The 21,588-nt window shown below is 36.0% G+C and overlaps 1 protein-coding gene across 7 annotated transcripts in view; it reads right to left on the bottom strand.

The window, feature by feature from the left end:
• Positions 1-10: 10 nt before the first annotated feature.
• The window catches only part of pde1ca (phosphodiesterase 1C, calmodulin-dependent a), a 76,913-nt gene continuing 55,335 nt past the window's right edge, over positions 11-21,588 (bottom strand). For 2 of the 7 annotated variants that reach the window (XM_053494569.1, XM_053494572.1), the window contains 12 exons: positions 20,481-20,597; positions 20,188-20,328; positions 18,241-18,341; positions 18,019-18,147; positions 17,755-17,856; positions 17,528-17,648; positions 10,181-10,262; positions 9,982-10,102; positions 5,647-5,819; positions 5,027-5,419; positions 4,703-4,756; positions 248-4,208 (listed from right to left, as the gene is read on the bottom strand). In XM_053494569.1, coding sequence (XP_053350544.1) covers positions 4,120-4,208; positions 4,703-4,756; positions 5,027-5,419; positions 5,647-5,819; positions 9,982-10,102; positions 10,181-10,262; positions 17,528-17,648; positions 17,755-17,856; positions 18,019-18,147; positions 18,241-18,341; positions 20,188-20,328; positions 20,481-20,597 — 1,623 coding nt within the window. In that variant the 3' untranslated portion in view covers positions 248-4,119. Of the gene's footprint in view, positions 4,209-4,702; positions 4,757-5,026; positions 5,420-5,646; positions 5,820-9,981; positions 10,103-10,180; positions 10,263-17,527; positions 17,649-17,754; positions 17,857-18,018; positions 18,148-18,240; positions 18,342-20,187; positions 20,329-20,480; positions 20,598-21,588 lie in introns of all 7 variants that reach the window. The other 5 variants (XM_053494567.1, XM_053494571.1, XM_053494573.1 and 2 more) reach the window with 4 other exon arrangements.

Below are 21,588 nucleotides of genomic sequence, written 5' to 3'. Positions count from 1 at the left end.
TTCTGCAAACTTGCATTGTTAAACAGATTTGTTTTATTCTAATTATTGTAACAAAAAAACATATTTGGTGGTCTACATATCATGTGTCTGGTTTATACATTAAATAATATTACAATGGTTTTGTGAATGGTGGGATGCTATGAAGAATGTGTGGACCATGTTGCTTGGCGATTTATCACCTTCCACGTCTAAGAGATATACACTGCAGATGCATGGCTTTGCTTCGGGCGTCAGTGAGCTTGCTCTCCGCTCCTTTCTCTCGGGGCATGGGGTAGGAACTGGCACAGTAGCTGGGCTTCTTGGTGAAGCGGATCAGGTACCCTCTGCCTTCTTCTGCAAGACAAAAGATCCAGCCATTAGTTTAAAGAGGGGCATGGTATTAATAAGATTTTCTGTAATTCCACATGTTTAAACATATCTATTATTTTAGATGCAGAAATGTAGCTGAATAAAAACACAGAGTCATCATCTGAGCCCTTTGAGTTTAGATTTATTGGCACAACAGTGCAACAATGGAGCATCTGAAACAAACAGAATCATACCACCATGTCACTCTTAGTTTGCGATTGTTTTCATCATTTGAAAAAAGAAAGAGGATTGAACAGGACATTAGTGAAGTCTTAATGTGTCAAACTTGCAAAAGATACACAAAATGTACAAAAAAATTATATGGCTTATGTGCACAAAACTGAGCGTAAAAAAAGAAAAAAATAATGAACAGTTTCATGGTACTGATGCAATACGTAAGACAACCTGCAGGGGGTGGCACTGAGCTGTAAAACTTTTTTCTAAATTGAACTAATCCAATTCTGATCATCTTACTTTTACCACCAAGATCACGTGTTCTATTATTATTATTATTATTATTATTATTATTAGTAGTAGTAGTAGTAGTAGTAGTAGTAGTATACTAAATTTATCAAAACAAACTATAAAGGAGTAAAAACCAGACAATGTCATGATAAAAATAGAGATTGAAAGACAAGAGGTTGTAAGATATCTAATACCTGGCAGTTTCCTATTATAAAGCAGCAAAACACACACACACAAAATAAATTCTTTAAGGCAAAACTTCATTGTACCTTGTTTACTTCTGTATTATTTTTTGATAATATTTCACGGCACACTGCATGTTACAGCTGATTCCTGATGAGGTGAGTGCAGGCAAACAGAGACATATTTTACATGCTTTGCAATTAACAGGTCTGTGTGTCATCTTACCCCTGAAAGCAACAGTACTCCCAAAGTGACCTTTCATGTCAAAAGAAAATAGAACAGCCATTTGGATTGTATCAGCAACACTAGGCTTGTGTTTACAGTATTGTGCAAAAGTCTTGCAAAAATTCCATTCCATTTACTTAAAAAAAAAAAACATTTTCGAAAAAGAAGAAAATATGTTTATTAAAGAAAAAACGGTTTAAACTAACAGATAAATTTTCTGGTAAAACACCAGATGATCCTCCTGATCCTGAAGAATATGAGATAGGCAAGTCTATGGAAGAGCCATAACAAGTTTTCTAACATGTTTAAACTCAGCAACCAACTATTTTTCTTATAAAACTGAATGACCTAGACAACTGATGTTAGTTTAAATAGTAAATTTGGATATGTTTTTCCTGTTTACAGTGTTTACATTTTAAAATACATTTTCAAAGCATCTTTGCATCACAAACTTTTTTTTTTTTTTTTTTTTTTAATAGCTGAAGACTTTTGTACAGTACTGCTGCCAACAGGTTATAATGTCATGCCTAGCTCTGTATCAGCTTACTGAGCTTGCTGGTGAGAGAATATGAAAAAAATTATAATTTACATTTGATATCTGCATAAACATGAAGAACACTTTGATGTATGATTACTACATTGCCTAAAATGGTACATTATAGACAGTCAAAGAAATAAAAAAGTTATGTCAGTGTTGCCTTTTCATGATTGCCTGCTTTTCATTCAATACTGCACAAATAGAAAACATACTATATAGGTTTTTTTTGGAACACACATTTGATAAAAATGATGATTGGCATACAAGGACTGACAATTAGCTTACATTCGTATGAGAAAAAAAATATATATCACCTGATACCACATTGAGGTTTCAAAATATCACATACTCTATTAGTACAACAAAATGAATTTAAGGCAGCGATTATTATTAAGCTTAATAAACCTCATTTAAACAACTTGCACAGTATCTAGTGACACGTTTTTATCTCTAATGGGTTGTGCTAAGGGACAAAGGATTTGTCTACAAAATAAATCTTTTTATCTCTTTGGTAAAGGCAGCAATAACATTTTACACAGTGAGCTTGTTGACTATTTAACATATGCCACTAAATTAAAAATAATAGCAAATAAAATATGCTCTTTATTATTAGGGTGTAATTTTACTTGAATTTGAGCAAAATATTTTTTTTTTTAGTTTTGTTGATGTGCAGAGTGAGTATGTGCTTTTGATTACATTCAACGTTATTACTTGCAATTCGAAAAAGTTTCCTAATAGATATAATCTTCCATATGTCATCTAGTAATAACAAAAATCTTCAGTAAGGAATGTTAAAGTTTAAATTAAAAATAGAAAATATAAACTTACATAATCTTTATGGCTTGAAAATAAGGGAAGCTGTAATGGCTCATATACTGAAAAATGTAATTAAGTGCATCAAAGGAAGTGGCATGATTTCCCCCCCACAATTTATAAGATTAAACAGTCTTTTTTAAAAAAAAAAAGCTGGAAATACATCTCTAGACATGAAAAAAGGATTTTGTTTTCTATAATAAGTTTTAATCCAAATAAAGTTGTTAAATTAAAATGATGCTGACCTTCCCCATTTTAGTAAGTCTAATGTTCTCTGACTGTATCTGTACACAAATTATATTTTCTTATTTATGTACAGTAAATATATACAAAATACTCAAAAAAATCCAACTGACTGCTTAAATCAGAAAATACATGTACTATATTACAAGTTCTGATCAACTAAACTGTTTAACATTGAGGCAGAGGACAGTGTTTTACCTAAGATGACACTGCAGCTTGTACACTGTCTAGTAATAAATGCAGCTCACCATAATGGAGAAAAAGACACAAGTTCGGTCATTAGATCATAAGGTTAGACTCCCCTGCATTATATATATTAAAATATCTCTTACATTTTTTTTTTCTATTTACAGGAATATATTGTACCACTAAAATCTATGTAATTTTGGCAAAATAGAAATGTCAACCAAAAGGGGTCTATCAGATTTACATTGTTTTAGTTTTTCACACTGACCTTATTACAGTGTAGAACGAAATAAAGAAAATATACGTTCTATGTTCAAAGCGACATTATACAGATGAAATCAGTGGTTTCATCAGATAAACAGATGTCACATCAAGCTTAGCTATGTGCCATAAATAAAAAAACATTACCCATAACACACATTTACTGAATACTGCCAAAGTCAGCTTAAGGCTAACTCAAGTCCTGACTAGCATATTTAACAGGACATAATGCATATCAACTTGAAAGTTACATACAGGGAACAACAAGATAACATAATAAGGTGAATGTTCTTCAGCTAGTTTTTCCATACAAATGTGCATTTAAAGAAAATTCCAGGTAAAAACAGCGCCCAGTTCAGCTGGCTATGTGTCAGTTCTAGTGTGTGTGTGTGCTTGAGCCTATCTCTGGACAGCTTTGTAGCTTTTATATAAATATTAGTACGTATTGGTGTGTGTGTGTGTGTGTGTGTGTGTGTGTGAGATCTTTAGGAAAAGTTTAGTTGGAGGGTACATCTGATGGCCATACTGCCATATGCTCCGCCCTGGCTCCAGTGCTAACAGACTCTCTGGGCCTTTATAAGAAAAACCCACTGGGCTAATGTGACTCTGTATTGGGGTAACTCTAGGCCAAAGCCAACACATCAGTACAAGCAGAAGAGAATTAGGTCACAAAAGGAAAATAGTTTAAAAAAGTAAAAAAAGGAAAGTCTATTTGCAAAAGAAATCAAATAAAGAAAACAATGATATAAAAGAAATCAGTTTGTATAAATATCAAAGCAGACACCAGATGGTGCCATTGTGCAGGAGCGAGAGTGTTGCCCAGCAGATGGAGTCCTTGTTGAGAAATGAAAGAGTGGTTAGTGTGCATCAGGCGTGGAGGCAGCTGCAGCACTGGCTACTAGGGAGATGGCTGAACTTTCATATGTGCTGTGTTCCTCATCTGCATCTGTAGAAAAGAGGAGATATATGGCACATTTAATGGCATGGGTGCCTTCTCCTGAGCTGTTGGGTGAAGAAATGGGATGAAATGCCTGAGGTGTTATTAGAAGGCTGTAATTATAGTTCATATCTGAGACATGATGGTAGAAACCCACACAACAGTTGATAAACTCAACATGACTTTTTATTTTATCGGGAGCTCATAATGTTGATCTTCTCAGGAAATGAATCCTACTTTTCTGCAGATGATGGTAATGATGATGATGATGATGATGAACTGACTGTAAAATGTCACTGGATTGACCCCTTTAGAGAAGATTTTTTTAATATGGACTTTAAAGCACATGCTGTACATGAAAGTGAGATGTCACCAACAACAATATACAAAGCAAGCAACTATTCTTTCTTTTACTTAGATGAGACATGCCTTCATTCTCAGGTGAAATATCTAAACAGCAGCAGCTTTAGTGGTTGTGGAGAAGTTGGAAATGCTAAAGTTACCATCTGAGCTCTTTGTGTGACTGCCATCACTGTCAGGTAAGTCCAGCTCTTCTCCTGACATTCAGATGAAAATTGAGTTACTTGTTTATATATTACTCATACCAGCTTTGGTAACAATTACTTCTTCATCCGAGAAGAAAGAGTTCTAATCATACAAGCCGTATGCCTTCAGATGCAACTAAATTGTGTTTTATTGCTATTAAAAGTGAACGCCAAAAAACGGAGCACACACACACACAAAAAACAAAAAATATATATATTCAGTAGGCCTAATGCTGAAGACAGTGAAATAAAATCGAATGAAATGTAATGTTCTACACATACCGTTTTGTACTTGTTGGCTATTGTCTGCATCACTGCTGGTGTCCAGCTCTTTTGCATCCACCTGCTCATTAGCAGCCTCTGGCTTTCTTCCATTCACGCCTCCTGGGTCCTTATTGCCCTCCACCTCTTTGGGCTGCTGTTCTCTGGGCTCTTTCTTATCCGCTTTGACCTTGCTTGAGTCTGTTGGCTCTGGTTTTGTGTCCCTTAATTTGACCGTGTTATGATCTGTAAAGGATGAATCTTTCGTGTCTTTGTTTGGTGATTTTTCTTTTGCTTCTTTCTCTGTCTTGCCTTTATCCTGTGTGGTGTCCATTTTCTCTTCACTTGTGTCCTGTTTCCTATCAGTCTCTTTCTCATTGGCCTTCTCTTCCTCCTCCTTTTTGACCTTCTCCTCTGTGTGTATAAGACACCATAAACAACAACATAAACCTAGAGTTAAACTAAATTCTTTTTTAAAAATAATTTCATGCCAGAAGATGGTGTAATCACTAAGTTAAAATGAATATTGTATATAAAATTTTTTTTGGGAAATGTAACCCAGTAGGCGTAGGTACCCCGCGACCCGCGAGTACAGGATAAAGCTGTATAGAAGATGAGTGAGATAAGTGAGATGTAGTTACCTTTGGCTGCCTGAGTTTTCCACTTCTCTCTGTTCTGATGCACCTCTTCAGTCCAGGTACTCTTGAAACTTTTGATGTCAACACTAAGCAGGGAGCCGTTGTGAGCGGTGCTGCCCTCCGTGCTAGTACTCTTCACATTGGCCCGCTTGCCATCAGATGGGATATTATTCAGACTGTAAATGCAAAATTGTAACTTTTCATCAATTGTTTTACTGTCTTTATATTTAAATCAGACACTGGGAGAATCCTCTATGTGAATATACTATGACTATGTGGCACTCTCCCAAACAAATGACAGTAGGAGGCTGTATTACAAACAAGAGACAGGACAAAGCTGTAAAGTGGTTCTATTCCTCTAGTAAATATATAATTGGATGCTTGTAATTGTTTTCAGTGCAATTGAAAATGGCTTTGCAGGTAGAAAAATGCTTTATAATTACAAACTTTAATTTAAGGGACAAAACAGATGCCTGAGGAAATGTGAATATTGGATACTATAAAACTGACAGAAGGAATAATGGTGATAAGTCTCTTGCAAAAAAACATCCCTGAGAAATTAATCCAGTTAATCTGTCATAGTGACACACGTCACATACAGTACAGTAAAGAAGGCAGAGAATCATAGAGACACTAGCTATTAAAAATGTACTTAATACTATTGAAAATTATTTGAACTTTGCCTAAATGATATAATACTATATTTATACATTCAATAATTATTTACTTAAAATATTTTACAGATAGAGGTTTTTATATTGATAATCTATTGTATGATAAAAAATGAGTGATTGTTAATAATGTTTTGGATGTGATTAGGCGCCCCCTTGAGGGCAAAGCACCCATTAGCAGTGACGTCAGACCAGGTGTTCATTTTTGCCTAAAAGCTTTCTCTTCTCTCTGATCTAACTTACTATCAGTCTCTACTAGTGTTTAGGCCTTTATATTGTTCTTGCCTGATAGCCAAACATACTCTTGGTATATTTCCACCTGTACACCTGATACTTATGAACTTTATGTTTTCCAACAATGCAGTCAGCAGTTTAAGAGAGGGAAATTTAAAAAATGAAAATAAATTAAAAAAAAATACAGAATGAATGCAACAGATTTGAATGGGTGTCTGTGTTAAAATGAAAGAAAAGCTGCTTGAATCTGAAGATCACAGATGACAAATGACAGTCATGTTCGTCATTAAGACATCTGAGATTAATTTTTTAATTCTGACATTTTATTCTTGCTTCTATCCGCTGGAAACATTTTAGTGACCTTGGCCGCTAAAGCTACCATGGTACCATAACATTCTTTCAATAATCACCATATAACTGATAGACTCCTGAATAATTAAATGGTTGAAACTTGAATTTCATTTTTATCTTAAATAATTTATTTTCTTTTTATTTTATTTCATCGTCTTATTTATACCCAGTTGTTCTGAAAAGGTTTTCCTACAAGAAAACCTTCAGATTAACTCGGTATGAATTTTACTTTGCCATTATACTTTGTATTCCTTTAGTGTTTTTATCATTCATTTGTTTCTGTTTTATTGTATTGCCTAATTTTCCTGGTACTTAGGTAAACTTAAGTGGTTAAAGGAACATTTTAAGCAACAAATGCTTGTTTCAGTTTAGAGCTTCAACAGTCAGAAAAAATGCACCTATCTCAGACATGCAACAAGTATGACACAGTGCCTCTAATTGTTTGATTGACTCAATGTAAGGCATCAGAAATTGGGCGCTAACTACAATAAATGTTTTAAAAATTGAAAAAAAAAAAACCTTCATATTTTTTGAATCAAAAACCTGAATAAAGCATTCCATAGAACAGAAAGTTAATTTGCTACGAGCAAGCAGGCAAGCTTTAATGTTGAACACTAACGGTGATTCGGTATGACTTATTTTACCAGAGGGCATGGGGAACACCTGGTGTGATGGCACGCATACTAATGAGCTCCTTGGCTATAAGAAGAGGCCAGGGGTAGCTCAGTGGTTGAGGCATTGGACTACGGTTCGGAAGATCCCAGGTTCAAACCCCACAACCAAGTTGCCACTGTTGGGCCCTTGAGCAAGGCCCTTAACCCTCAACTGCTCAGATGTATAATGAGATAAAAATGTAAGTCGCTCTGGATAAGAGCGTCTGCCAAATGCCTAAATGTAAATGTAAGATGCTAGCTGTGACAAATGCAATTTCAAAGATGAAATTTCACTCCTTACCTTCAATGTACTTAGATTAGTTTTTAAACATGGGAGTTTAAAAGTAAATGCATAATATTGGGAGAAACATTGAATGTAAAATTTCTTGCCACCCAACTTTAAATGCTAACAAATATACTGTGTTCACAAGTAAATTAAATAAAGTTGTTTTACAGTATCATCAATTACAAATATGTTACTGTGAAATATACTTTAAATATAGAAAGGTAAAAATTTTGTTTGTTTGTTGACAATTTTTTTTTCAGTGTGAATGATCAATTGATTATCAGTGATTATCAGTGTTTTAAGATGCCTTTGCATATTTTCCAAGCACACAAAGAGCAGTAAACATGATGGATTATGGCTCCTGAGGGATGAAGGTCTGACTGACTCAATAGGGTGATTTAAGTACCTTTATTACCCAAATGATTGATTCTCTAAGTAGGAAAAATGGACTGAGAGCATTGAGAATTATAAGAAGATATTTCTCAGAATGAATGGAAGAATATGGTGTTAGAATAAGGAGGGAGAATATGAATAGAAAGTGATTGGATGCCTAGAGATATGTACACAAGAGAAAGAAAAAGCAGAGATGCATAAGAGATGGTGGGGTAAGTAGTGCGGTTTAAAACCTAAAGGCTATAGAATGCTGTGGCACTGTTAGTGAGGCTGCATAGATATGCAGTAAAAACTGTTCTGTTTGGTTCTTACATCGGCTTGTTCCACAATAGTAATGCCACTGTCTTATAGTGGCCATGGTGACATTCCTATTTCTCTCCAAGGGCAGTGAGGAGCTTCTCATTCTTAATCAACCATGTCAAAAGACATATCCTGTAATCATGGCAAATAACTTACTCTGCTTTAGAAGGATCAAATTATTGGTCAGTATTAAGCTAATAAAACTGAGTTAAGACCTGTGAAATGCATTATTAAAACATGGAAGGATAGTAGTGAACCATCATCTTTGAGGATGAAACGTTGTCAGAAAAAAATCTAAATGAATGTTATCAGAGATCACTTAAAACATTTTCTAAAATTAAATTGTAAACACACACACACACACACACACACACACACACACACACACACACACACACACACACACACTGTAGCACAGCCATGTTTAATAGTGAAAGTAAGAGCATTTACACACTAATGATGCAAAGAGATCCCAAGGGATTGGGACTAAACAGCGAAAAACACTTATGAAAAAAAAGGCTTCTATATGCTAGGGAGCATAAATATTGGACTGTGGAGCATTGGAAAAATGTGATCTGAGAAGTCCAGATTTTTTCTGTTCCAGAATGTTGGGTGAATCCGGGTAATAACAGAGGTGGATGAAGTGACGCATCCATTATGCCTAGTGCCTAGTTAAATCCTGAGGGGGCAGAGTTATGGAGTCTAGATTCAGCCCTGTTATTTTCCAAAAAAAATGAGGTCAGCTGACTAACTGAATATACTGAATGGCCAGGCTTTCCCATTAATAGATGTTTTCTTCTCTGATGGCATAGGCATATTCCAAGATGAGGATGCCAGGACTAATCATGCTCAAACTAAAAGAGTGGTTCAGGGAGCATAAGATATTTTCATACATGATAGGCCATACCGTAGTCTAGACCTTAACCCCACTAAGAATCTTTAGGTTGATATAGCCTGAGAAGGCTTTATGCAGCACTCTGACTCTATCAACATCAATACAAGCTCTTGAAGATAAATTAATGCAACTCTGGACCGAAATAAATGTTGTAACATGGCAAAAAAATAAGAGTGTTTAATTTTTATTTTTTTTTAACCGGGGAGTGTTGTGCCTTAAATGTGCTGATATAAAATATAAATATACATAAAATTTTGAAAGCTCTTTGAAGATGAAGACAAAAGCTGACATTGACATTAGATTTGCAGTACTGAATTTTTTATAACATGACAGTTCCTCACTCCACTGATGCACAAGTGCAGGTGAAACACTTACACACTCACTAATTCAGCCCTCCTGCTAATGTCGTCATAACCACTTGTCGAATGTGACTACATACAATGTAAACGTTTATCAGCAAATATCAGTTCATACTCATTTAGGCAACACATTCAGCTCTTTTGTTTAGTGGGTATAACAAATGATTTCCTTTTATGTACAACCAAACTAGCTTACCTGGAACGTCTAAAGCTGGCCAACCCTGAGCGTGATGCCTCGTCAATGAGGGGAGTCATTACTTTCTCTGCCATGTCTGACAGCACAGTGAATGTGGGCTCCACAATGAAGTCAATAAAGCCTGAAGTTGGAGAAAATCAAATACATGATCCTGATTCCAGCTACTGGAGAAAAGAGTGAACAAAAAAACCCCACTTACCGATCTGAGACTGGGGCACCATCGTGGATTTGCGATCACAAAGAGGAGAGAAAGTAAGTCCCAGTTCTGCCTCTTTATCACCCTGAAATATACACCATTTTTATAAATGCAAGAACATACATAACATAACAGTATGTAAGAACCAGCAAGTTTTTCTTTTAAGATTTATTTTAAACTTAACATGGCGACCATGTTTTTTATAGGAAAAAAGGAAATTCCAAGACATTTAGAAAATTATCCGAGATCTCTTTGTTAAAGAAAAATCAATGTTTCCTGTTTTGCAATGTAAATGATGTACAAAAACATTGGGTTGTCTGCTGTACCATAAAATATGATCACAGCCAGTGGAAACTCATTCACTCACTCATCTTCTATACCGCTTTATCCTATATTAAGGTGACGGGGACCTGGAGCCTATTCCAGGAGGTTTAGGGCACGAGTCAGGGCACACCCTGGATAGGGTGCCAATCCATTGGAGGGCACACACATACACACACTCACACACTCATTCACACACCATGGGCAATTTGGGAATGCCAATTAGCCTAACCTGCATATCTTTGGACTGTGGGAGGAAACCGAAGTACCCAGAAGAAACCCACCAAGCACAGGGAGAACACGCAAACTCCATGCACACAGAGACGGGAATCGAGTCTGGACAGGAATCGAACCCGGACCCTGGAGGTGCAAAGCGACACCAGTGGAAACTGAATTTCTAAGTCGGTTAAAGTAGAACACCACCTGTGAACTGTTAGCGTTATCAGCTGCATGCAAAACTAACACTAAATATTTTATTTACCTTAGTTAATGTAAAAATTTAGTTGAGCATATTATGGTGATGATCTAATTATAATAATATCTATTCATGCTTTGAACACAGGAAACTGTCTGAAGGCTGGGGAAAAAGGGTGAACATAAAGTCCTTCCCTGATAATGTACAATCATATATTAATCATATATTAAAATAGACTGAAACATAAATTTAAAGGATTTAGAGGCAAGGATATTTGATGTCTTGTTGACAAGAAATAGATTACAAAATCAGGGAAAGACTTCACCTGGTATTTAATGTTGCCTTTGTATCTGTATGGTTGCAATGTTAAAATCTCAAAAACAAATACATATTTCATAAATACACTAACTGCTCCTAAAGGATTTTGCAGACAGACCTCTCCACTGCCCACTTTCACTTACCTTCAAGCTAATAGTGTGAGGTTGGCAGATTTGAGAGGAAAAAAAAGTACTGAAAACAACTTGTTAAACACTTTCATTTCTTGCTCTTGGCATTTCTATTAACCTGACTAGTGGTGCCATATCATGTGAAAGATATTACATTAGCACATCTAAGGGTTTGTTTTTTCACTTGTCTGAAGAGTGGCATTTTAGCCAATTAAATGTTTATTAACTTCACCAGATTAGCATGCAGATGATGTTACATACATACAGTACATCTGAAGAATTACAAAGACATTTGAGAGGCCGGTAAAAATTACCGGTCAATGATTTGCTGTGACAATGATGTATTGTAGGCAATTGTTTTTGGGTGAGTGGGATACTCGGCCCGTATATACTGTATATTTTTTGATCTGTAATCATTTCCCTGTAAAAATCGTACGCAACAAGCTTTGTCATTTAGCTGGAAAAGGTTCCAAAAGAAACAGTATTAAATAGTCAAATGGTAGTCATCTTCCTTTTAAATTCAAAGACGTTCGGTCTTGTACTGCAACATCCTAAAGATGATTAAATTAAAAGCCACACGCTGTGCTGGAGTACAAAAGCATTTCAAATCATATTACATAAAGACTATTTCAATAACATCAGCTAAAATATAAAATGATTAACTTTGGCTCAGTGTTTAATGAGCTTAGAGAAGACACAGGTGTTCATATTAAAGTGTAGCAACATTTTGGTCAGTCACCTCATTAATAAGGGGCAAGGATAGATCAGAGAAATAATGTTCCAGGAAATGAGGAACTGCTGAATATTAAGTAAGAGTAATGATTATACAACAGTGGGGAAGGAGTATGCTTGCTGCATGTAAATAAATTTGTATATACTTTTAGATTAGTGCTTCATGTGAATTGACATTTGGGAGAACTGCCGGGCAGTCCAGTGCAAAGTGTGAAGTTTGAATTTTCAATCACAATTTCAATTTCAGTTGTTTCCAGTGGACTCCGGTGGATGGAGATGCCTTGTTCACTTTAGCAAAGAATACATAATCCCCTGCCTGCCATATATGTACACTTAGGGAGGACTGGGATTTTACCATACCTGGAGAAAGCCAAAACCCTATATAAAATTAACATCACTCATAGAATAGTTGATACTTGGGTATATTAAATCTGTGTACCAAGAGCTCAAGTGCCTGGACTGCTGCATTGGAGAGTACATTTCACAATCAAGACTGACTGCAGACATAGACAACCTGGATACAGTATATCTTAAATATAATGAAGCTCATAGCAGGCAAAAGTGTACAGTAAGTAAGAACCACGTTTCTGCTTACTGGATCATTTTGGCACCATAAGTTGGACTATGTGGCCTAACTGCTGAATCTTGTGAAAAATCGGATTGGATAAGGGAAGGTATAGAACAGGGGATGTAACCATGTATCAGAGCAGCATTTCCTGCTGTCCCACTCACAACCAGCAATGTCAATGTCAGCAAACCAGAAATGCCCAACTCTAGGTGCAGATGCCACTCCTCTGGCCATATTGACTGCCTCAACAGTTGAGAGTAAGCCTTGTAAAGAAAGAGTTTAGAGAACACTTTAAATCTGATGGTAGATTTGATAAGTGTTTGACTGAACCAGAGTATGATGACATTTTAGAACTGGAAAGAAAAAAAATGAAGGGGCCACAAAGGCAACCTTGAAAAACAGTTGCTTTGAATCATGAATTGTGCTCTTAACCAAGAGGACATGTAATGTGCAAAAAGTGTCTTATTATCGAGTACTACCAGTCACAACTGTACTCTTTCTTTTAAGAACAGTCTGAAAGAAATACTTGAGTTTCAATTGTTTTAGGGTCTGGTTGAAGAATAACCAACTTTAGGAATGCACAATATTTTAGTATATCTTAAGGGGATAACTGATGCAGCTGCTGTGACCTGTCCAAATATGTATGGCAGCTTGGGTAAATCTGATTGACAAGTGTATAAAGCATTAATGAATAAAGCATTAAATGGTCTCATGCCGCAGTATCTGAGTGATTTGCTAGTGTCTTATGATCCGCCACACCTACTTCGATCAAAGGATGCAGGCTGCTTGTCAGTACCGCGTATTATGAAAACTACAGCAGGGGGCAGAGCTTTTTCTTACAAAGGCCAAAAGTTATGGAAAAGTCTTTCAAATAGTGTTTAAGACTCTGACACAGTCTCAGTGTTTATGTCTAGGCTAAAAACCTATTTATTAAGCCAAGCATTTTTATAAATAGATTTGTCTTGGTTAAAAGGGCAGATCTGGGGGACTCATGGACGTAGAGTATTATGGTGAACTGGTATGTTTAGATGCTGTCTTCCCCACTCTCATTGATTACTCAGGTTTGTTGATGGTTAAGTGATTCGTCACTTTACATCTCAGGGACCCCATATGTCTGTGTTTACTTCTGGCTTTCCCTTTTATTTATGCTGTCATAGTTAGTCCTGCCGGAGTTCCTGCTCGCAGTCTTCACTAAATATACATTCACATTATACTGTACATTATTTGACTGTGCCCATACCTAACTGCCATCTCTCCTTCTCTTCTGCTCTCTCCTCTTCTCTCTTTTCTTTTTTCTCTCTCTACCTCTCTCTTTTTCTCTTTTCCCTCTCTCTGTCGAGCTATACATGTCATTCCTGATCTGCCAGTAATCCAGACCGCCTCTGCCCTCTGGAGTTGTCTGACTTGTCCTGGTGTCCCGTTCTGGTTGGAGATCTTGTTGCATGAATGCCCCGTGTGGTCTGCCTGTGATGCATGTGGTGACTGGGGACAGTTCCAATTTTCCATGAAGATGGTCCTGTCCTCTGCTGATGCAGACAGCTGTTCTCTGAGGACTTGTGTCTTCAGTCGCTCGATAGGTCAGGAGTACTGGAGTTTCCTACAGTCTGCCTGAGCCTCCAGGAATGGACTTGACTCTATTTTAACTTTAACACATCACCTGTTATACTGAACTTCCAGTCTCACACAGTATGATGCAGATCAATCACACGGTATGATGCGTTATCACCCAAATGAGGATGGGTTCCCCTTGAGTCTGGTTGCTCTTAAGGTTTCTTCCTATTACCATCTCAGAGAGTTTTTCCTTGCCACTGTTGCCATCGTCCTCGGCTTGCTCATCAGGGACAGTGTTATTATTTTGATTCATACACATTCACATTTTATACAAACGTAAATAATTCTTTTGATTGTCTATAGCTGCTTTGCGACAATGTCAATTGTTAAAGGGCTATACAAATTAAATTGAATTGAATTGAATTAAATTGGATGGCTTGACCTAGCAACTGATTCTTTAAAAACCATTATTCTTAGAATAGACAGAATTGCTGTTTTATGACATCTGATCAACAAGGCCCATGAAATACGGGTAGGTGACATTTAGACATTGAGGTTTGATTCAGCATTACGCCATCTCAGTGTATGATATCAAGGAACCCAATCCACACCACCACATTTCAGAACATCGCCTTTCAGATGGATTTTGTCTCTTCCAGTCAGTACTCTGCTCCCACCTTAAAGGCATTACACAACAACCCCCATTTCTAACTCCATTCCTTTCACACTGGACAGAACACTGAGGCACAAGGATGCTCAATATTCCTGCCTTGAACAGTATGTGTAAAAGGGAATGCAGACTGCAGACATGCCTGGTGACATAATTATCCACTGTGAGAATAAATAACATATATTGAGAAAGACAATGACTATTGGCTTTAAGGCTATTCAACTCCAAAATAACTTTGAGGAAATACCACACCATACATGCTAATCCACAAACTCCACTTAGCCACTAAGCCTACTGTGCCAGGAAAATGTATTTGCCTCTTCCTTTTTTTGTTTGTTTTGTTTTTGCATATTTGTCACAATTGATTAATATGGTTAAGATCAAACTAATTTAAATGTTACACAATGATAACCTGAGTAAAAACAAAATGGAGTTTTTAAATGATCATTTCATTTATTAAGGGAAAAAAAGCTGTCCAAACCAACCTGGCCCTATATAAAAAAGTAATTGCCCCTTTACTAAGTCATAAATTAACTGTTTTTGGAAAACTATTGGAAAACCTGTCAAATCAAGAAACTTAAATAGAAACTGTCTGACAAAGTGAAGCATGCTAAAAAAGCAAAAAAAAAAAAAAAAAAAAAGATGCAAAAAAGCAACACGAACAAAAAAAAATAATCCAAGAACAGATGAGACACTATATGCAACTGAGATGTATCAGTACGGAAAGGGTTACCAATCCATTTCTCAGGCTTTGGTACTCCTGTGAACCACAGTTAGAGCCATTTTCCACAAATGGAGAAAACAGTTTCACTTTAAACAGTGGTGAAGCTTCCCTGGAGTGTCTGTTTATCAAAATTAATCAAAGAGCACAAAAACAACTTATCCAGGATTTCAAAAAAGAACGCAGAACAACATCTAAGGAACTGCAGACCTCACTTGCCTAAGTTACGGTCAATGTTCAAAATTCAACAATAAGAAAGAAACTGGGCAAAAATGGCATGCATGAGGGAGTTACATGGTAAAAGTAGTTACTTTAGATATTAGATCAATATTCTGTACACTGATAAGACAAAAGTTTAACTACAAGAGCGAATTATAAATAGGGCATCATACCAAAAGTTAAACATGGTGGTGGTAGTGTATTGTCTGGACCTCGACACTTGCCAATTAGTAATAGAACCACAAATTTTGTGCTCTACCAGAAAATCTGGAAGGAGAATTTCCAGTCATTGGTTCATGTCCTCAAATGCTCTTGGGTCATTTAGCTGGACATTAACTCGAAACACAACAGCCAACCGCTGATTGGCTCAAAAAAAAAAAAAAGTTTTGGTGTAGTCAAAGTCTGCACTTAAATTTGATTGAAATGACCTTAAACAGACTGTTCATGCTTGAAACCTTCCAATGCGGCTGAATTAAAACAATTCTTCAAAGAAGACTCATTTCCTATTATCTCAAAATCTTGATTGCAATCAAAGTAAAAGCTTGATTACTTTTTCACATAGGGCCAGGTATTTATTTTTCCCCTGCAATAAATTAAATAATCATTTAAAAACTGTAAACTGTATTTTGTATTTTTTGTTTGATAATCTTAATGATTAAAAAATAAAATGAGAAGGGGGCAAATACGTTTTCATGGCAGTAGAGGATATAGAATATATGTTAAAGCTAAAAGAGGGTATACAGCTTAATAAATAGAATTACATGATCAGCACTGAAGGGAGCAGCATTCTGGCACAATATCATTGTTTGCTGCATGCTCTGCAGTCAGATTATTGTCAGAAATCTTAAGGACTAAAAAAAAAGTGAGAAATTAACTCAACAGAAAAAAAAATCATTACTGCTGAATTAATCCTGCTTGAATTATATTAGCAGGTTAATAAATAGCACATTGGCAAAACATTGATAAGAATACTGTACCATTCTTTCAACTTTACTGACCTAGTTTTTGGGAAAAATGCAAAAGTTTGAAAATGTGCAGAGAGCAAAACTAGAATAACAGAAAAACAAAAGCATTGCATGCTGCTCACATCTGGAAAATACAAAACTTCTATTATTGTAACTCTGGAAAGTAAACATTTAGGATTTATAAAGTTGAAAATCATATACAGGAATGGTAAGTAACTAGGTAAATCCAAGGCAATTAAGCTTATCCTTACTATCTTAATAAATTCAGGGTTACTGCTATTAAGTTACTAAATGCAGCACAGCAACGTTATCCAGAAAAAAATAACTCAAGAGCAAATATGTCCTTCAAAATGCAGAAGCATTCAACAAATTATGATCATTATTAAAGACAAAAGTACTGTACACAACAATGTACAAACAAACATAATAAATAAAATAAAATAATTCTTATATGACATCCATATTTGTTGTAAAGACTGTGCCAAATGTCAATACCTGACACTATTGGAATATACAGGTGTTTTACACTGTCACCCCCCACCCCCATAAAAAAATAATTAAATAAATAAAAAGCATTTTAAGATGGATAAACATTTGTTTTTACACACATTAGAGTAATTAATCATGAAACAACTATGGCTTATACAGTAGCAGTGTTGTTGGCAGAAGAAATAACCACAAGGCTCCAAGTGCAAATTTCTGTCAAGCCATAATGGTCATTAATGGTATGCAGAGCACAAACCTGTCTAAAGAACTCCTCCAGCAGAGATGTGGTCCAGCGATAATGCATATCCCACTTTTTGGCAGGGTGGCTGATGTCCGCAGTGTGCAATAACAGTGATAAAGCCTTTGGTTTGTCAATCCTGCAGATCACAACCAGAATGACTCCTTTCAACAATCTCTCGACATTCAGCTTGGATGGATGGCTTTATTATACTAAGTAATGCTGTTAAAGGCAAATACACTCACGCCTCTGGCTGCTGAAGGAAATTCTTCATGGCTTTGACCTGCTGGAAGTGACAGGACATGTCTGTGGCCAAAACCATCTCAACTACCAGTGTTCGGAACTCTCTAAAGGCAGAGTAGCAAACACACAAACACACACACACATACACAATATACATACATACATATGTTTACTGTGTTATACTGTATATATTTAAAAAACACAGTAAATCATATAGTATAATAGTATTTATATTTTACTTGTGTTGATTAAGTCTCCTTTCTTACCTCCAGTCATCTTTTGATAAGTTATAAAGAATATTCATTTCATCGTCCTCCTGTAAGAGTCGATAAGCAGAACTCACGTGATGGTTCTCCTGTACTGCACGGTCATTGTACAATATTGCAGTGTCTGATCTAATGAAATACATAAAACATAATATGGACTGGGCATATCACACTATGAGACTAAGGATCTTCTTTTTAGATGTTAAAAATAATAATTGATACCTTGTTTGTATGTGAAAATTGTTAGTAGTTCCGGTGTGTTCATAATCATGTATTGATGCTGCAAATATCATCGCAAAGATTTCTAACTCTGTCAGCCAGTGCTGCAAGAAAAGAAAAGAAGCACAGGAAGCAAGGAGGATTCGGCAGTCAAGAATACCCCAAAGTCATTGTGTTAGATGAATCATACATTTTTGACCCATAATACTGTGTTGTATTTTACAGCTTACTTTAGTAAATTATGTGACCAACACAATAAAACCTGTTCAAGCAATAAATTGTTATTACCATATACTGTCTATCACGAAACTGGCAGACCAATATTTCACTTATTTCTAATACATTGATTAACCATAAGATTAAAACACAATATTATGTCCAATATTGTGTGTCCTCATGCCTCCCTGCAGCATGCCTAATGCACGTTTACGCAGATGAGCAGGGACCCTGGGCATCTTTCTTTGGGTGTTTTTTACAGTCGGTAGACAAGTCTCTTAAGTGTCTTGCGTTTTTAGAACTGTGACCTTAAATGCCTACTTTCTGTAAGCTGTTAAGGTCTTAACGACCATTCCACAGGTGCATGGTAATTAATTGATTATGGTTAATTGAACATGCATGGAAAACATTGTTTAAACCCTTTACAATAAAGATCTGTAAAGTTATTTGGATTTTTACAACATTATTGTTGAAATACACAGTCCTAAAAAAGGTACGTTTCTTATTTTGCTGAGTATATATTTGCGTGTTTACTTTTAAACTAATTTTTGCATGCTAATTCTCTCCTGTGCATTTAGGCTTATTGCTGTGTGTTTGAACTACGTTAGCCTGGACTGTGGCAACATTAGAACGCTGCCACAATTCCATCCAACCAGCGGCTTAAGCAGGGGCAATACCAGTCATTTAGAAACTAGAGGCGGGCACATTCTCTGTTTTTGGATCGGCTTCGCTACTACTCTATCTGCTTCTGGTTTGAATTCACGGCTGGAAGCTGCATCATTTTGTTGTCGTTAGTTCTTATCATTATTATTACATTTTTTAGGTTTTTGTTAAGTAGTTTAAAATGACGTACATAGTTTAAACCATATACTGTATTGGCCAATGTGTTATTGCCCAATCTTATGTACTTCACTTCTAGTACAATATAATGCTCCATAGCTCTCACCCTGTTTTTAGAGTTTCTGTGTAACAACTAGAATCAAGCAATTTTGTGACAAAAAAATGCCCTAAACAATCATAAGCCATGCTAAAAGCTCATGCTCAGGCTAACAGTTTTTCATGACAAAACAACACAATGCAGGGAGGGGTAATATGCTAAATATGCTGGCATCAGTTTAAAATCACCTCATGTAGTACCCTCATCCTATAAATACCACATACTTAACATCAACAAAACTTGTACAATATAGGGTAAATTCCCACCTTGAGACCAGTGTTACTGATCCACCATGATAAGGTTAAGACAACTAGTGAATGTTCTTTTGTTTTTATAATTAAAGTAAAAAAAAATAAAGGTTTCCTTGATTACAAAATCATTCCAGTATCAAATTATTTTTCTTTTGTACTAGACAATAAATGTGTTGTGATATAAACTCTCAGAACAATGAGTAACCATGTTCAGTGCTGTATTGCTATCATTCTTCTAAATGCCAATTTAATGGCAGCACACTTCACTGAGGGGTTAATGAGCATGACTCCAACAGTGCCAGGCTTCATTTTGAGGAAGTCAGAGGAGATTAACTCCCAATCGATAGGAACCCGAGCACAATGATTCACTCTACCCCATATATCCTGCTGAATCTTGCTTCTACACCCCATATATTCTGCATGGTCAGGTTTAGTGCATTTCAGGCTCACATACTGTACAGTCTACTGTACATGCATACATCCAAACACACAAAGAGTAAAGGCAGTTGTATAGGTCATAGGCTCTAAGCCCTTAAGTTTACCTACCACCATGCCTGTCTTGAGCAAAAAATAGTGTACAGTTTGAGTGACATCTGCTGCATGGACAAGGTTATGGTATGGGTTTTTGTGTTTAGTGTAGCCCACTTCAAGTGCCTCTACAAATGACACCAGTGCAGAGATGGGGATCTAAAAAATTTAAAACACGAACACATGATGGAAATTCTGTTAGTCACAAAAACAGTTAGTGACACATTTTACATATGTATTATATGTGATTACAAAAAATGTAATTAATAAATAAATAAACAGTTACAATTGCAATCATTTCAGTAGGTTACCTTGAAGCGACTGATCAGGTCATATCTGGTGAGGAGCTCATAAAATATAAATTTTAGTGCATGATCTCCACTTGCATCGTTCAGCGCAAACACATCAAATGACCATGTGTCCACGTGCTAAAAAAAATCAAAACAAACAAAAAACCCACCATCATTCATCTTATTAATATGTTTAAAAAATAGTCAGTTTTATAGTATAGTAGAATATATAGAAAAATGCCTCTATGGGTATAGTCAAAAATGGTATTTGATGATTGAAGTCCTTTTTTGTATATTTATGTGACCTGATGTGATTTTCAGAACACATTCACCTTTACAATGTTCTAAAAACATAATTAATTATCATTACAATAAAGGTAAGGTAATGAACGGGAGTGTGAACATAGTCAGTGAACTAGTAAACATTTCCTATAAATGCTCTATAGGAGTTGCTGGACTTAGTAAATGAATTTCAATAATCCAATAATAATGCATAAACTACACCACATAATGCCTGTGGCTAATTTATTGATCTAACTTCTTAGCCTGCCTTTTTACATTTCCTTCAGTCTGACATAAAGTTCCATATAGATTTGACGGGGCTTTACAGCTAAAATCTGAAATACAGCACATTAAAGATTCAAATTTCAAAATTGAAAGGTTTCCGCTGTGCTCAGTCTCTGTCAGAGGCAAAAAGCTTAGAGGACCCTGGGGTAAAGACCACTGGCAGCACATTCCTCTATCGCTAAGGCTCACAAAAACATGATCCATCAGTCAGACACCTTGGGCCAAGCAGAACATCAGTGGCTAGGGCATCATATCCAATCCAAACCCACATTTGTCAAATCTACCGACATGTTTTTGCCAAAACCTCGGGAAGCTGTACATAAGAAGTAAATAACCCTGACAGATGAAGATAATGCTAATACATGATGCTAATGCTAATAGATATTGATAAACATTGCAAGAGAATTCTACACTGCCTTTTCAGGGGTTATACAGGTGATAAAAAATGAAAATGAAGTTGATGGAAAATACACCATGTACATTTATTATGTTTGGTATATTTGTACATTATATTTTATTTGATGTCTGTACATATCCATCTATTTGACATGTAAACTCTTTG

Source organism: Clarias gariepinus, chromosome 4 (genome assembly GCF_024256425.1).
Source record: "Clarias gariepinus isolate MV-2021 ecotype Netherlands chromosome 4, CGAR_prim_01v2, whole genome shotgun sequence".
NCBI lineage: Eukaryota > Metazoa > Chordata > Actinopteri > Siluriformes > Clariidae > Clarias > Clarias gariepinus.
Note: the sequence above shows the minus strand (reverse complement) of the source record. Positions and strands in the feature narration are given on the sequence as shown.